Below are 15564 nucleotides of genomic sequence, written 5' to 3'. Positions count from 1 at the left end.
CGACTGGTCGTCTGCGCCTAGCAGAAACCTGGTAGACTTCCTGAGCGAGGCGGTGCCAAGCAGGGTCTTGAAGGCCCAGCTGATAGATGAGGGTTACAGAAGACATGTCCCAGCCCAGCCCAGTGCGCACAGAGCGGGGAGACGTCCAGCCAGGGAGGCGGAGACTCAACAGAACGCACACACCCTGTGGGGTTGCCACTGCACATTCCAACAGCCCGGGCCAGAGCATACGGAACAGGGAGAAGTCCTGCACGGGAAATGAAAGCTCAACAGAGATCACAACCCTGTGGTACGTGATCCAGCAGCCCAGCAGAGTCCAAGCTGACCAGAAAGGTGGCTCCCCGGAGAGGCCCAAGACCCGAGGCAACCATACAAACAAGGCACTAGAGGCCAACTGAGCAGTAACGGAGGTAGCCATACCAAACTGGCAACCACAGCAACATCTTAGTTAGTCAATAGTCTCAAACCGGTGGACTGTGAAACCCCCTGCCACAATGAATAAACATCAAAAAAAAGATACCAGAAATACAAAATGTCAAGAAAGTACACCACCAAAAGTTAATAAATCTCAAACTCCAGATCGTATAGAACAAGAAGCCCTTGAAATGACTGACAAGGAATTTCGAGTGATAATTCTAAGGAAACTGAATGAGATACAAGAAAACTCAGCTAGACATCATGATGAAATGAGGAAAAATATACAGGACCTGAAAGAGGAAATATACAAGGAAATCAATGTCCTCAAAAAAAATGTAGCAGAACTTGCTGAACTGAAGAAGTTATTCAGAGAAATAAAAAACACAACGGAGAGTTTAACCAACAGGCTTGTCGAAGTTGAAGAGAGAACCTCTGAACTTGAAGATGGGCTGTTTGAAATAACACAAGCAGACAAAAAGAAAGAAAAAAGAATCAAGGACATGGAAGAAAATCTGAGAGAGAAATCAGACAACGTTAAGCGCTCAAATATCCGAGTCATGGGTATTCCAGAAGGGGAGGAAAATGGAGATTCCATTGAAAACATATTCAACAAAATAGTGGCAGAAAACTCCCCAGGTATAGGAAAAATCACAGATCTTCAGATCCAGGAAGCTCAATGATCTCCAAACATATTCAACCCAAAAAGGCCTTCTCCGGGCCGAGCCCGTGGCGCATTCGGGAGAGTGCGCCGCTGGGAGCGCAGCGACGCTCCCGCCGCAGGTTCGGATCCAATATGGGAATGGCCGCTGCACTCACTGGCTGAGTGCCGGTCACGAAAAAGACCAAAAAAAAAAAAAAAAGCCTTCTCCAAGACATGTTATAGTCAAATTGGCAAAACTCAGAGACAAAGACAGAATATTAAAAGCTGCAAGAGAGAAGCATCAAATCACCTATAAGGGAGCCCCAATCAGGCTAACATCAGACTTTTCATCACAAACCCTAAAAGCCAGAAAGGAATGGGATGATATATTCAAAATACTAAAAGACAAAGATTGCCAGCCAAGAATACTCTACCCTGCAAGGCTATCCTTCTGAAATGAAGGGCAAATAGTATACTTCTCAGACAAACAAAAACTGTGGGAGTTCACTACCACACAACCACCCTGACAAGAAATCCTCAAGGGAGTACGGGGTTTGGTTCCTGAAAACTAACTCCCACTGCCATAAAAACCCAAGAAAAATCAAAACCCACTAGTATAATAAAAACGGCATTCATGAAGAGAAAACAATCGAACGAAAACGCTATCTACAACCTAAGGAACCAACAAACACAGAAACCAAACAGTAAATCAGAAAGCAAGGAACAAAAGACACCTAAGACAACCAAACAACAATCAACAAAATGCTAGGAATAAATCAACACCTTTCAATAACAACTCTTAATGTAAAAGGCTTAAATTCCCCAATCAAAAGACACAGACTGGCTGACTGGATCAAAAAGGAGGACCCAACTATATGCTGCCTACAGGAGACCCACCTCACCCATAAAGATTCACATAGACTAAGAGTGAAAGGATGGAAAAAGATTTACCATGCAAACAGAAAAGAAAAACGAGCTGGAGTAGCTATTCTTATATCTGACAAAATAGACTTTAAACTAAAAACCATAAAAAGAGACAATGAGGGACACTACTTAATGATAAAAGGACTGATCCATCAAGAAGACATAACAATCATAAATATGTACGCACCCAATGTTGGAGCAGCCAGATTTATAAAACAAACTCTATTACACCTAAAGAAGGAAATAGACACTAATACCATAATAGGAGGGGACCGGAACACCCCACTGTCCATATTAGACAGATCATCTAGGCAAAGAATCAGTAGAAAAACACAAGATCTAAACAGTACTCTAGACCAATTGGAATTGGCAGATATCTACAGAACATTCCACCCAACAACCTCAGAATATTCATTCTTCTCATCAGCACATGGATCATTCTCCAGGATAGATCACATATTAGGTCACAAATCAAGTCTCAATAAATTCAAAAAAATTGGAATTATCCCATGTATCTTCTCAGACCACAATGGATTAAAACTAGAAATTAATAACAAACGAAACTCTGGAAACTATACAAACACATGGAAATTAAACAGCATTCTACTTAATGACATATGGGTCCAAGAAGAAATCAAGCAGGAAATCAAAAAATTTGTTGAAACTAATGAAAATAATGATACATCATACCAAAACCTGTGGGATACTGCAAAAGCAGTATTAAGGGGGAAAGTTATTGCATTAAATGCTCACCTCAGAAGAATGGAAAGATGGCAAGTGAACAACCTAACACTTCACCTTAAAGAACTAGAAAAACAAGAACAATCCAAACCTAAAGTTAGCAGACGGAAAGAAATCATTAAGATCAGAGCAGAACTGAATGAAATTGAAACCCGAAAAACAATTCAAAAGATCAATGAATCAAAAAGTTGGTTTTTTGAAAAGATAAATAAAATTGACAAACCATTAGCATGGCTAACTAAAAAAAGAAGAGAGAAGACTCAAATAACAAAAATTAGAAATGAAAAAGGCGATATTACAACTGATTCATCTGAAATACAAGGAATCATTCGAGACTACTATAAACAACTATACGCCAACAAATTTGAAAATCTGGAGGAAATAGATAAATTTCTGGACACACACAAGCTCCCAAAACTGAATCATGAAGACGTAGAAAATTTGAAGACACCAATAACAATAAAGGAGACTGAAGCTGTTATCGGAAGGCTCCCAACAAAGAAAAGCCCAGGACCAGATGGACTCACAGCAGAATTTTACCAAACATTCAAAGAGGAATTGACACCGATTCTTTACAAACTATTCCAAAAGATTGAAACGGACGCAAATCTCCCAAACTCATTCTATGAAGCAAACATCATCCTGATACCAAAACCAGGTAAAGATATAACCAAAAAAGAAAACTACAGGCCGATATCCTTGATGAATATAGATGAAAAAATCCTCACTAAAATACTAACAAACAGAATACAGCAACACATACCTAAAATTATTCACCATGATCAAATGGGATTCATCCCAGGGATGCAAGGTTGGTTCAACATACGCAAATCAATAAATGTGATACACCATATTAATAAAGTCAAACACAAGGACCATATGATCATCTCTATAGATGCTGAAAAAGCATTTGATAAAGTTCAGCACTCATTCATGACAAAGACCCTCTATAAGTTAGGTATAGAGGGAAAGTATCTCAACATAATTAAAGCCATATATGACAAACCCACTGCCAATATCATCCTGAATGGGGAAAAGCTAAAAGCTTTTCCTTTAAGAACAGCAACTAGACAAGGATGCCCACTCTCACCACTCCTATTCAACATAGTGTTGGAAGTACTAGCCAGAGCAATCAGAGAAGAGAAGGAAATAAAGGGCATCCAGATTGGAAAACATGAAGTCAAACTGTCCCTGTTTGCAGATGACATGATCCTATATATCGAACAGCCTAAAACCTCTACAAAAAAACTCCTGGAGGTGATAAATGACTTCAGCACAGTAGCAGGATACAAAATCAACACACAAAAATCAGTAGCATTTCTTTTCTCCAATAGTGAACATGCAGAAGGAGAAATCAAGAAAGCCTGCCCATTTACAATAGCCGCCAAAAAAATAAAATACTTAGGAATTGAGTTAACCAAGGAGGTGAAAAATCTCTACAATGAGAACTACAAACCACTGCTGAGAGAAATTAGAGAGGATACAAGAAGATGGAAAGATATCCCATGCTCTTGGATTGGAACATAGTGAAAATGTCCATACTACCCAAAGTGATATACAAATTCAATGCAATCCACATCAAAGTTCCAAAGACATTTTTCTCAGAAATGGAAAGAACTATCCAGACATTTATATGGAATAATAAAAGACCACGCATAGCCAAAGCAATGCTCAGCAAAAAAAATAAAGCTGGAGGTATAACACTACCTGACTTTAAGCTATCCTACAAAGCTATAATAACCAAAACAGTATGGTACTGGCATAAAAACAGACACACTGATCAATGGAATAGAACAGAGAATCCAGAAATCAACCCACACACTTACTGCCATCTGATCTTTGACAAAGGCAACAAGCCTATTCACTGGGGAAGGGACTGCCTCTTCAGCAAATGGTGTTGTGATAACTGGATATCCATATGCAGGAGAATGAAACTAGACCCACACCTTTCACCGTATACTAAAATCAACTCAAAATGGATTAAGGATTTAAATATACACCCTGAAACAATAAAACTTCTTAAAGAAAACATAGGAGAAACACTTCAGGAAATAGGACTGGATACAGACTTCATGAATAGGACCCCAAAAGCACAGGCAACCAAGGAAAAATAAACAAATGGGATTATATCAAACTAAAAAGCTTCTGCACAGCAAAAGAAACAATTAACAGAGTTAAAAGACAACCAACAGAGTGGGAGAAAATATTTGCAAAATATACATCTGACAAAGGATTAATATCCAGAATATATAAGGAACTCGAACAACTTTACAAGAAAAAAACAAGCAACCCAATTAAAAAATGGGCAAAAGAGCTAAGTAGGCATTTCTCTAAGGAAGATATCCAAATGGCCAACAGACATATGAAAAAATGCTCAACATCACTCAGCATCCGGGAAATGCAAATCAAAACCACACTGAGATACCATCTAACCCCAGTTAGGATGGCTAAAACCCAAAAGACTCTGAACGATAAATGCTGGCGAGGTTGCGGAGAAAAAGGAACTCTCATACATTGTTGGTGGGACTGCAAAATGGTGCAGCCTCTATGGAAAATGGTATGGAGGTTCCTCAAATAATTGCAGATAGATCTACTATACGACCCAGCTATCCCACTGTTGGGAATATACCCAGAGGAATGGAAATCATCAAGTCGAAGGTAAACCTGTTCCCCAATGTTCATCGCAGCACTCTTTACAATAGCCAAGAGTTGGAACCAGCCCAAATGCCCATCATCGGATGAGTGGATACGGAAAATGTGGTACATCTACACAATGGAATACTACTCAGCTATAAAAACGAATGAAATACTGCCATTTGCAACAACATGGATGGACCTTGAGAGAATTATATTAAGTGAAACAAGTCAGGCACAGAAAGAGAAATACCACATGTTCTCACTTATTGGTGGGAGCTAAAAATTAATATATAATACACACACACACACACACACACACACACACAAAACCGGGGGGGGGGGGAGAAGATATAACAACCACAATTACTTGAAGTTGATACAACAAGCAAACAGAAAGGACACTGTTGGGGGGGAAGGGGGGACGGAGGAGGGAGGGAGGTTTTGGTGATGGGGAACAATATTCAGCCACAATTTATATCGACAAAATAAAATTTAAAAAAAAAAAATTATAATTAAAAAAAAAAAAAAATCCTGCCTCTGACACTTTCTAGTCATGTAACCTCAGGCAAGTTTTTTCACTTCCGTTAGGCACTGTCCCCAGCTGAAAAACAGGAATAATCACAGGGCTTATCATATAGCACCTACCTCTTTATTGAATGAGGCATTGCACGCAAAGCACTTAACATTGTCTGGCACATAACGAGTGCTTACTAAATGTTATTTTTTAGTAAACATTAGCTATCATCTACTTATCAGCCTCTCTGGTGGCTCCATGCTCTCACTCAAACTGTTTTTCTTTTTGCTTTGACATTCAATTTATGATTTCCTCTATTATATATATCTTTACTTAAATTTTAGTTTTCTGAAACAAGTCAAAGTATAAGTGTTAAAAATGAAAAGAATAAGTGAAATCCTCCTAAAACAGGGGTCCTCAATCAATGGATCAGTTTATACCTTTAGGATTTAAACTCACCCTTCACAGAATTCCCGGCCAGCTGCTGTTCTACTCAGGGACTTTATTATCAACACTGCACTACTCAAGGATTCATATCTTATTACAAAAGATCTGAGGCTTCTGCTTTGGGGCACCGGCAAAATAGCAGGGCTATAGGAAGATAGCAACCTCAGTCCCATATAAAAATTAATTTTCTACAGATCTTGTCATCATTTGGTCCAATAAGTACATATCTTCATCAACTTTCTTTTACTAACCGTATGATACATACAAAGCACGACACTGGCACCTTATATGCACTGGTTCACTGAAACCTCATAACACAGTGCAGTAAGTATCATCAGACCCATTTTGGTTTTGTTTGTTTGTTTGTTTTCTGGCAGCTGTCCAGTAACAGGGATCAAGTCCTGGACCTTGGTGTTATCAACACCGCACTCTAACCAACTAGAGCTAACCAGCAAGCCCAGACCCATTTATTACAGAAGAGGAAGTATGTTCAGAGAGAGAAAGGTACCTGCTCAAATGTGTAAGTGGCAAAGCCAAGCCAAGACAGGAATCCAGAGGGTTCATACTCAAATCTGAGTTATTTCTGATATACTTTGTTGCCCTTGCATATACATAAACACATATTTAGGAAGAAATGCCATTAATTACATGCATCAAGGACACCATTTACTCCACAGTCCACATAAATCTTCTTGAAATAAGCTTTCCTGAGGTTTTTTGCTTTTGCTTAGCACTGCTCACTGTAGCTTTTCTACTTACAACAGAGGCACCTGTCTTTTTAAATTACAACGGAGGAATTCACCAACAGGACAACACTGCAAGGAGAACCTGGGAAGAATGAACAGCCTCTAAAAGGAGGCATCACTTGGTGGCAGCACCAAGCACTTAGCCAAAAAAGGAAACAGAAGTCACCAAATCTGAATCCAATAATCTCTTCTGGCTCTCCTCTCAAGGACACAAGGAGGGAAATAAAAAACCTCAATTAAAGCCAGGATTTTGGAAATAGGCAAGGGAATTGAGAAGAACCTCCCCTATCTGTCAACACATTCCCCTCCTGCCCCTAAACACACTTGGTCCAGGGGTAATACTGTGCTCTGTAAAGAAACTTAGGAGAGACTAAATCTTCTCATCTGTGGAGATAGTGCTGCCCAGAAAGGGAGGAACAGAAAAGAAGAGAGGCTTCTCAGAACCCTTTGCAGTTTACCCCTTCTGATTCTTCATGGCTCTATTTAATTCCACTTCTCTGTTAAGTCCTCTCCAACTAAGCACACTCTAACAATTTTTCCTTCTCGACACTACAGCATTTATACACATTCCTATGCTGCAATTTAGCACTGAATTATTTCCTATTCTACATTGTGCAATTAATTGTGCATTGTCCTCTGTTCCTCCAACCAGACCATACGGACCTTCGGGGCAGAGACAAAGGAAGCCCTAGGTTAATAGTGAACCCACAAATTTCAAGATTAGATTAGATAGGCCTAGATAGCTTGGGCATTGGTCCATACAGTGTTAAGGCAGCAGCCGTGTCCATCTTTTCCTACCCAGCTCCCAGTGTGTTGCATAAAGACCCAGGCTCAAGTCCCAGAAATCTTACTAGTTCTGTCACCTTGAACAAGTTCCCTGACTTCTTTCAGCACCAGTCTTCTCATCTGCAAAATGCAAATAACAATATCTACCTCATATGGTAATTACAGGTTAAAAATGAAAACATTTAGCATAATTTCTGGTACACAGTAAATGTACTATAGCCATGGGCTATCATTATTATCCTATAATATTAAGGACAAGTCCATAATCCCTTGTCTAAAATTCTAGAGGCCAGTTGTATTCTGGAGTACAGAATTTTTTGGACTTTAGGAAAGTAGTGCTCACAGTGTATATAATATAACCCCTTGAACAGAATTTGGGGTAGCAATACACAATCAAACATACCAATATTTTTGCAGTGAAACATGTCCTAGGCAGGTAAATAAAGACTATAAATAGTCTCATGACAGTTCACTTCAGGTCAAATGACAAATGAGTTATAAAAAACATGAGGCTTTCAGAGCTTTTTGCATTTGGGAACTGCAGAGTGAGACTTGTGGGACTTTATTCATAAATGCAGCAGGACCCCCACTAGGAAGTTTTGTTTCCAGTGAGCCCACTAAAGGTATGAGTGCTTGCAATGGTGAGGATATGAAGCTGCATGTTACTACACTATCAGGCAGAATAAAAACTGTCAAGATGACCTGGGAAGGCTACACAGCACAAATTCTTCTCAATTCCCTCCAGCTGTCACAGCCAAGGCAGCCTCTCCAGGACAGATCACTCTTAACCTTTCATCCTGTCTCACCTACAGAAGAAGGAGGAGAAAAAAACAGAAGCAGCTGGAGGTATGAGCAGAAACCTACCTCACCATCTTTCCCTTTCTTTAAATTTTAATCAAGGAAAACAGGAAGAAGAGATCAGATCAATGAGAGCAGCCATATTCAAAATTTGAGGTTATTTTTATTTTTGATGTCTGAGTAATCTAGAAAAGCCTCATGAACAAGAAGAGTCTCCCATTCCTTCCAGGTCTCCCATGGTCACTTTGACAACATGAAATGCTTCCAAGTTCTTCCAGGTAGAACAGTACCCCCACAGGGTAGCCCTGGTGGTGTTCTGGATGTATGATCACATAGATAACAAATTATTCAACCCTCAAGATGATTTCTGGTAACAAGAAAGTCCAAGTCCAGTTCACTGTAGATGATCAGTGGTGGGCTAGCAGAATTCAAGTTGATCCCAATATGAGTCTGAGTATGAGAGCTAAAAAAGGCAATTTTTTTCTGAAATATCATAGAAGGTAGTCCAAAAACCAACTGCACTCTATTTAATCTAAACTAATGCTCCCTGGCCCCATTCCCAAATTACATGCAAATTATAAGCCTTACTGCTCTTCCCCCAGATGAATCACTAACAGACCCCACCACTGAAGAAAAAGTGTGTACTTAAGTGGCACATAGCAAAAGCTCAATGTTCCAAATGCAGGGGCAGGAAATCTATGGTCTGAGGGCCACTTTGTGTAAATCAAGTTTTACTGAAACACAGCCAAGCTCATTCATTTATGTATTGTCTGTGGCTGCTTTTGTGATACAATGGCCCAAACTAGCAGAGCATTTGCAAGAAGACCATACAGCCCACAAAGCCTAAAATATTTATTATCTGGCCTTTAAGAAAAAGTTCATTGAACCCTGTTCTTATGAAAGGAGCACTGGCTAGGAAATTAAAGAGACCTATATTTAAATCTCAGTTCCATAATCACTAGTAGAAATTATTTCATATTTCTGGGCCTAAGTTAGCTCCTGTATAAAATTAGGATACCATTATCTATCCTGCAGGGGTGTTAGACAGACTAACTGAGGTAAGACAGATAAAATACCTGACACAAAATAAGCAAGCAATAAATGGTAGCTATTAAACTGCAATTAATACCACCTACAAATTTGTCTATCACATTAAGAAATACTCAAATGTAAAGTTATTCAAGCACTAGACAAATATTTTAAAAAATAAGACACTGTGCTGGCATTCATCTGCCTTCCCTGCTAAGAAAAAGAATAACAACAAATACTACTGTTTGAGAAGGCTAAAATTACTCCCTCCTTCTCCTCTTACTATCTTTTTAGCCCTTAATTTAAAAAAAAATAAAAAATTTCAAGAAGCCAAGCTTCAAAGTTTACTTTAATAAAAAGCTAATCCCTTCAATTCATATTATATAAAAAAAGGTCAAATAAAGCCTAAAATGTACCTCAGGCTCTGAATAAGAAATCTTGATCTATGATTAAGAAAAAAAGGGGATGGGGGGCCTAAAAGATAAGTTTTCAGATTTCAGTAAATTAACCAACAACACTTGTTCCTGAGTTTGCTCATGTAACCAGTGTTTGTCAAGCACCTATTATGTTCCAGGCTCTTGGCTCCAGCTGTGAACAAGGCAGGCTGTCGCCACAGAGAGCTTACAAATGAGGGAGCTGCTGCTCAGCACTGTGTAAGATCAGAACCACAACACATGGCCCTTACTGCAAAACCATCTGTTTTAAGTCATATGTTAGAGCTTGAGGGCTCCCAAGCAATTATCTAGACTAACATCGGCATTGCACAAACAGGTTAACTGAATTGTCCATGGTTACAAGGAAGTTGGTAGTAAACCCCATGACATGGATTGAATTGTGTACCCCAAGTTTTACGTATTAGATGCTTGATCCCTACTGTGAATGTTAAGAGAATGGAAAATCCTATTATGGTAATTGAAAGGTTGGGCTTTCCTTGAAGAGGGGATTAGATTTTGAGGACCATGCCGTAATGAATGGATGAATAAATGGTGGTCATGGGCATGGTTCTGAGGGCTTTAAAAGGAGAACACGAGAGTCTCTCATTCTGCTTCCACCATCTTGCAATGAGATACTCTGTGTTGCTGTTGCCACCACCAAGGCCTTCACCAGCTGTGGTCCCTACACTTTGGATTTCCCAGCCTCCAAAACTGTAGGCAATAAATTTCATTTCCTTACAAATTCCCCAGTTCCAGGTATTCTGTTATAAGCAACAGAAATGGACGAATATACTCATTCTGTCTTCCTGACTTTCCTTTACATCAAGATGTCTTTACTTAGGAATTACTTCACAAAGTGTCAAGTATTAATCTCTCACTCCTTTGTGACTCTGCAAATGCTATTCTGGACAAACTACCCAATCTTCAAAATTCTGAAATCCTCTAGGAAGTGTTACTACTTTCTTCTTCTGTCTTCCCACAGAATTCTGTGTATTTCTACTATTGCACACACTATACTGTATTGTAACCATTTATTTATCAATCCCACCCCTCCCCCCCAGACTATGAGCTCCTTGAAGACATGAACCATGTGTTGATAACAATAGCTAACGTCTGCATGCTTACTATGTGGCAGATGTGTGATAACTTTATATGCATTCTCTTAATGATCATAACTTGATTATCCTGACATTACAGATGGGGAAACTGAGGCTTCAAGAGGTTACAAAAACTCATGCAGTATAGCAGACTATACAGATTACTAACTTAACATCCATGTTACCCCAGACCAATCACCAACCTCCTCCTTCATAACAGGAGACTGATACTGTTCAAGTATCCTCCCTCATTCACATGGCCAGGTCCTTCACTCAGGGGAAGCTAGACCCCTACTTAAGACCAGTAGGCTAAGCATGACAGCTGAAAACAATCATGGACATCCATTCCACTTTCCAGAGGTGCTGGGGTGGGCATACAAAGCCATTCTGGCCAATGTGGTATATGAAAAGTTTGCTGGGGAACTTCTGAGAAAGATTTGCTCCCAAGTGAAAGACACAAAGAAGACACGGTCCTTCCCTGGACTTAACTACTACTGGACTTATTTGAGATAGTAAACTTCCTTAGAGTAACTTTAAGTCAGTTGAGTCAGTTTTTGGTTATTCTCAGCCAGAAGCATCCAATATGCACACGGAAAAAGTGGTGAAGTTGTGATGCAAACAGACAAGGTCACTTCACAGTCCTCAAAAAGGCAATGTCTAGACTCTTCATCACCTCTCATCTCTTTAACACTCCCGCCATCCAGCACCAACCCAAAGCACATAAGAAGCAAATGTTACCTTCAGCTAAATGAACAGATGAATGAAAGAGAAGTTTAGCTCAGCTTTCAAAGACAGATAGGATCGATTTTATATCCAGTTGTAAGTGAAATATTAGGGCCCTAGGTAACACCCTTAACGAGTGTAAAGCCCGATCATTCTTAGAGACTGAGGTTTAATGTATTTAGAAAAGAGTTTATACTAGAGCAAACAAAGGAATCTCATAGGCACCAGTTTCCAAGTTCAAACCAATCTCAGAAAACTGAGTCAATGAAAAAAGCACAAAAGATTCTGTTTTGGTAAACCTATCAGCAGTCATGCAAACTTCCCACCCTTTCTTCCATCTTAACTTTGATCCAAAGAGCCCACCCTCTTGGCAAACTAAAAGGTGGGGGTGATTGGTTTTTTAAAAGGTCAACCTTCACAACTCATTTGGGCCTTGGGACCCCACTCCTGCCCCAACCCCCACTCTCTACTCCCAGCCAAGAGCACATGAAGAACCTTGAACTTAGAACCTGAAGAATATCCTCTAGGCCATTACACATCGGCCACAGTAGAATCCTTGACAACCCATACTATTTCTGGCCAAGTACATGGGCTGACTTCAAAACAGTGACCTGAAGGTAAAATGCTCTACATCCCACTACCAATTTGATCCCACTGAGAAAATCAGTGAAGACATTTGTTATTTATGAAGGGTCACTCACCAAGGTCTCATGATCTATTCCCTGCAAAACACAATATACACTTTAATTTCAAGGCTGCAAATGCTTGTAAACTTCCCAACACAAAAGCCTCTCCTTATCTGCTCACTTGACTGTCTCTCAGAGTGGATAAGGATAAGGGTTTTTTTTTTTCCTCCAACAAAACTAAAGAAAACTCTACTTGTTCTGGAATAAAATATCCAAAAGACACAACCTGAACAAGTGTCATATCGGAAGCCAAGGAATCATGCTGATTGTTCACAAAGGATTTTTTTAAGCACGAATTTTGATCCACCAAGACAGCCCAGCCACCTACAAAAGTGCCTTCTAAAGCACAGCTTACCTTGTAATTGCTAGAGTTCACCCAAGAGGTAGCGAGTCCATCCACAAGTTTATCTAACATGGTCTGGTCATGTTCAAGGTCAGCAGATTTCTGTTTGTCTGAGAAATAGTCTATAAGTTCTTGGCCAACCTGCAGTCGTTTCCCCACATCCTTCTGCAACACCTGTGCCAGGCAGGACTCCATGCGAGGCTCCATGGTGGAATTCAAATACAGATGCAGCAAAAGCTAGAGGGCAGTCAGGATGACTCCCTCCCAGTAGACGTATCTGGGAGGTTGCCTCTTTGTTCGCTGAAGGTTACTCAGAGCCTGTGTTTCAAAGATGCAATCCGGGGAATGGCAACAATGCACCATGTGTGTCTAAAGAGCAGCTGGTAGGATATTAAAAGTCCAATTTAAATAACTAGTAGGAGATAAAGGAGTGAGTGGCAGAGTGATGTTCTACTATTGGGTCTGAAATACTTCATAATTCAGCAGTCCATTCTGAAAAGTAAGAGAAGAGAACAACAAATCAGCACAGATAACATAACACTCAAATGTTATGAAACATTAAATCAAAGACAAAGCAATTCATGCTGCAGAATTGTTTATAATCACAAGTAGAGTGAGAAGCATGAATGCTTGGCAACCATATCAGAATAACATAATTATTATTTTTATCAGGAAGAACATCAAATCACCAAAAAAGAGCCAATGAGCTACACAGTTGGTGGGTTGATGTTTTTCACAATCTCCCAGCTTGTAAATGCACCAGTCAGGAATGCAATCCTCTGCTTTAGCTAGCATATTGATTTGTAGCTTAAATTTTGCTTCCCACCAAAAATCTAACACTACTCTATGTCTGAATCACTGTAGGAACTGCAGCTTATTGCCTTACTGTCTTCTTTAAAAAACCAAGTACTAGAAATGGGGCAGGCTCCCTAGAAACACCACTGACCAAAGCGGCCAGCTTGGTCACATTAACCAAAGTCAAAAGCATCGCACTTCTCGCTCAATAGCTTTACAATGGGGTGAGTAGTAGCCCTTGCCTCCTCATCCCCTGAATAAAGAAAAGGGAGTGACAAAAGGAGAAAGGAAACAGGTTCACATTCTGATCAGTTATTGACACAGTATTTTCGGCTGAAAATAGCACCATTTAGGCCTGGTGTTTTGTTATAAAATCAGATCTCAAAATCCTGTTGGGGTAGGGCAAAACACACGATATGGGAAAAGTACCAAAAAACTGTACAAGCTGTCTAGTTAATCTATAGCTGCTGGGGCAACTGTGCACATTTATTTCCAACTTCACCTTCCTCTCTCTTAAAACCATTACTCAATTCCTTTCATTTTCAAGTAAGAAGACCAATAGGAAACATATCTTCAATATACAGCACCTCCCTGATAAATAGAAGTGTTCTTCATCATTAAATCCCAACTTTCAGGGGTTCCGGTGGGTGAAACAGTCTTATAAGTCAAGTAAAATTAAACTTCTGTGTAGGGGAATTCTTCTAGTCTGAACACAGCCACTTTCTCCCTTTCTAATACCATTCTTTCCCCATCCCTAATCTCAACATAAAAAGATGCTCCTTCCAAGTTACAGAAGCATAGACTTTTAATACCAATAGGAATCACATAAGTCAAGTCATCAATGAGCAAAACCCTCCTTCAAAGCCCTGGCATACGACTATCTATCTTCTACTTTTCTGCTTCTAACGATGAGGGGAGAGAGGGGGAGATGGCACTCAACAAGACTTACTATCTCACAGAGTAATCCTTCCTTAAAACGAAGAGATGCCTGCTTTCCATTCATTTCCATCTGGAACTAGTTCCTCCTTCACAGGGAAGATCTTCAAATACATAAAAGCGGCTATTACTCGTCATTCCAATTTTTTTTATTTTAAATCTCCAATTCTTTCATCAGCTCTTGTATTGGACTAAAGAAGGTATCAGTGATACAGGAAAACTATAGAAACCAATATAACATTTTATGGTCACAATATTAGCCCAAGAAGCAGATCAAACAAGTATCAGGCTTGTGGTAGATTAAAAATGGCCACAAATTCTTTGCTACTCCTCCCCAACCAAGCTGAAGTCTAAGTTCCTTCCAAAGTGACTCTGGGCTTGGCCCTGTGAATTGCTTTGGCCGGTGGGAAATCAGCAATTGCAAATGCAGAGACTTGATATGCAAGCACTGGAGCATGTCTTTTGGAATGCTGCCCTGGGACTGCCATGCTGTAAGGAAGCTGGTCTACTGGAACATGAGAGGCCACGTGGAGGAGAACCAACACTCCAACCAACGGCCAGCAGCAAGCACCAGACATGAGTGAGGCCATCGGGACCATCTACCCATTCTAGTTATCATCTGACCACAGCTATGCAAATAAATCTAAGGAAACAAATAGAAAAACCATGCTGTCAAACCACAGAATTATGAGAAAAAACATTTCACTGTTGTTTTAAGCCACTAAGTTTGTGGTGGTTTGTTACACAGCAATAAATAACTGACATACTCCTTCTTCCCCTAAACAGCTCTCTTCTACCCTCAATTAAAAGAATCTCATATCCTTTACTCCTTCCAGGGGCTTAAGACCAACAGACACTAATTAATAATAAT

At 39.8% G+C, this 15564-nt stretch overlaps 1 protein-coding gene across 26 annotated transcripts in view; it reads right to left on the bottom strand.

Annotated features, from left to right (window-relative positions):
* The window catches only part of CLASP1 (cytoplasmic linker associated protein 1), a 277667-nt gene that overhangs the window by 232816 nt on the left and 29287 nt on the right, over positions 1-15564 (bottom strand). For 23 of the 26 annotated variants that reach the window (XM_063079319.1, XM_063079358.1, XM_063079368.1 and 20 more), the window contains exons 2-3: positions 14707-14797; positions 12975-13454 (exon numbers count right to left, since the gene is read on the bottom strand). In XM_063079319.1, the coding sequence (XP_062935389.1) occupies positions 12975-13169 (195 nt within the window). In that variant the 5' untranslated portion in view covers positions 13170-13454; positions 14707-14797. The remainder of the gene's footprint in view (positions 1-12974; positions 13455-14706; positions 14798-15564) is intronic. The other 3 variants (XM_063079348.1, XM_063079329.1, XM_063079338.1) reach the window with 1 other exon arrangement.

This window comes from Cynocephalus volans, chromosome 1 (genome assembly GCF_027409185.1).
Source record: "Cynocephalus volans isolate mCynVol1 chromosome 1, mCynVol1.pri, whole genome shotgun sequence".
In the NCBI taxonomy this organism is placed as follows: Eukaryota; Metazoa; Chordata; class Mammalia; order Dermoptera; family Cynocephalidae; genus Cynocephalus; species Cynocephalus volans.
The sequence above is the reverse complement of the archived record's forward strand: the minus strand, read 5'-3'. Positions and strand labels throughout refer to the sequence as shown.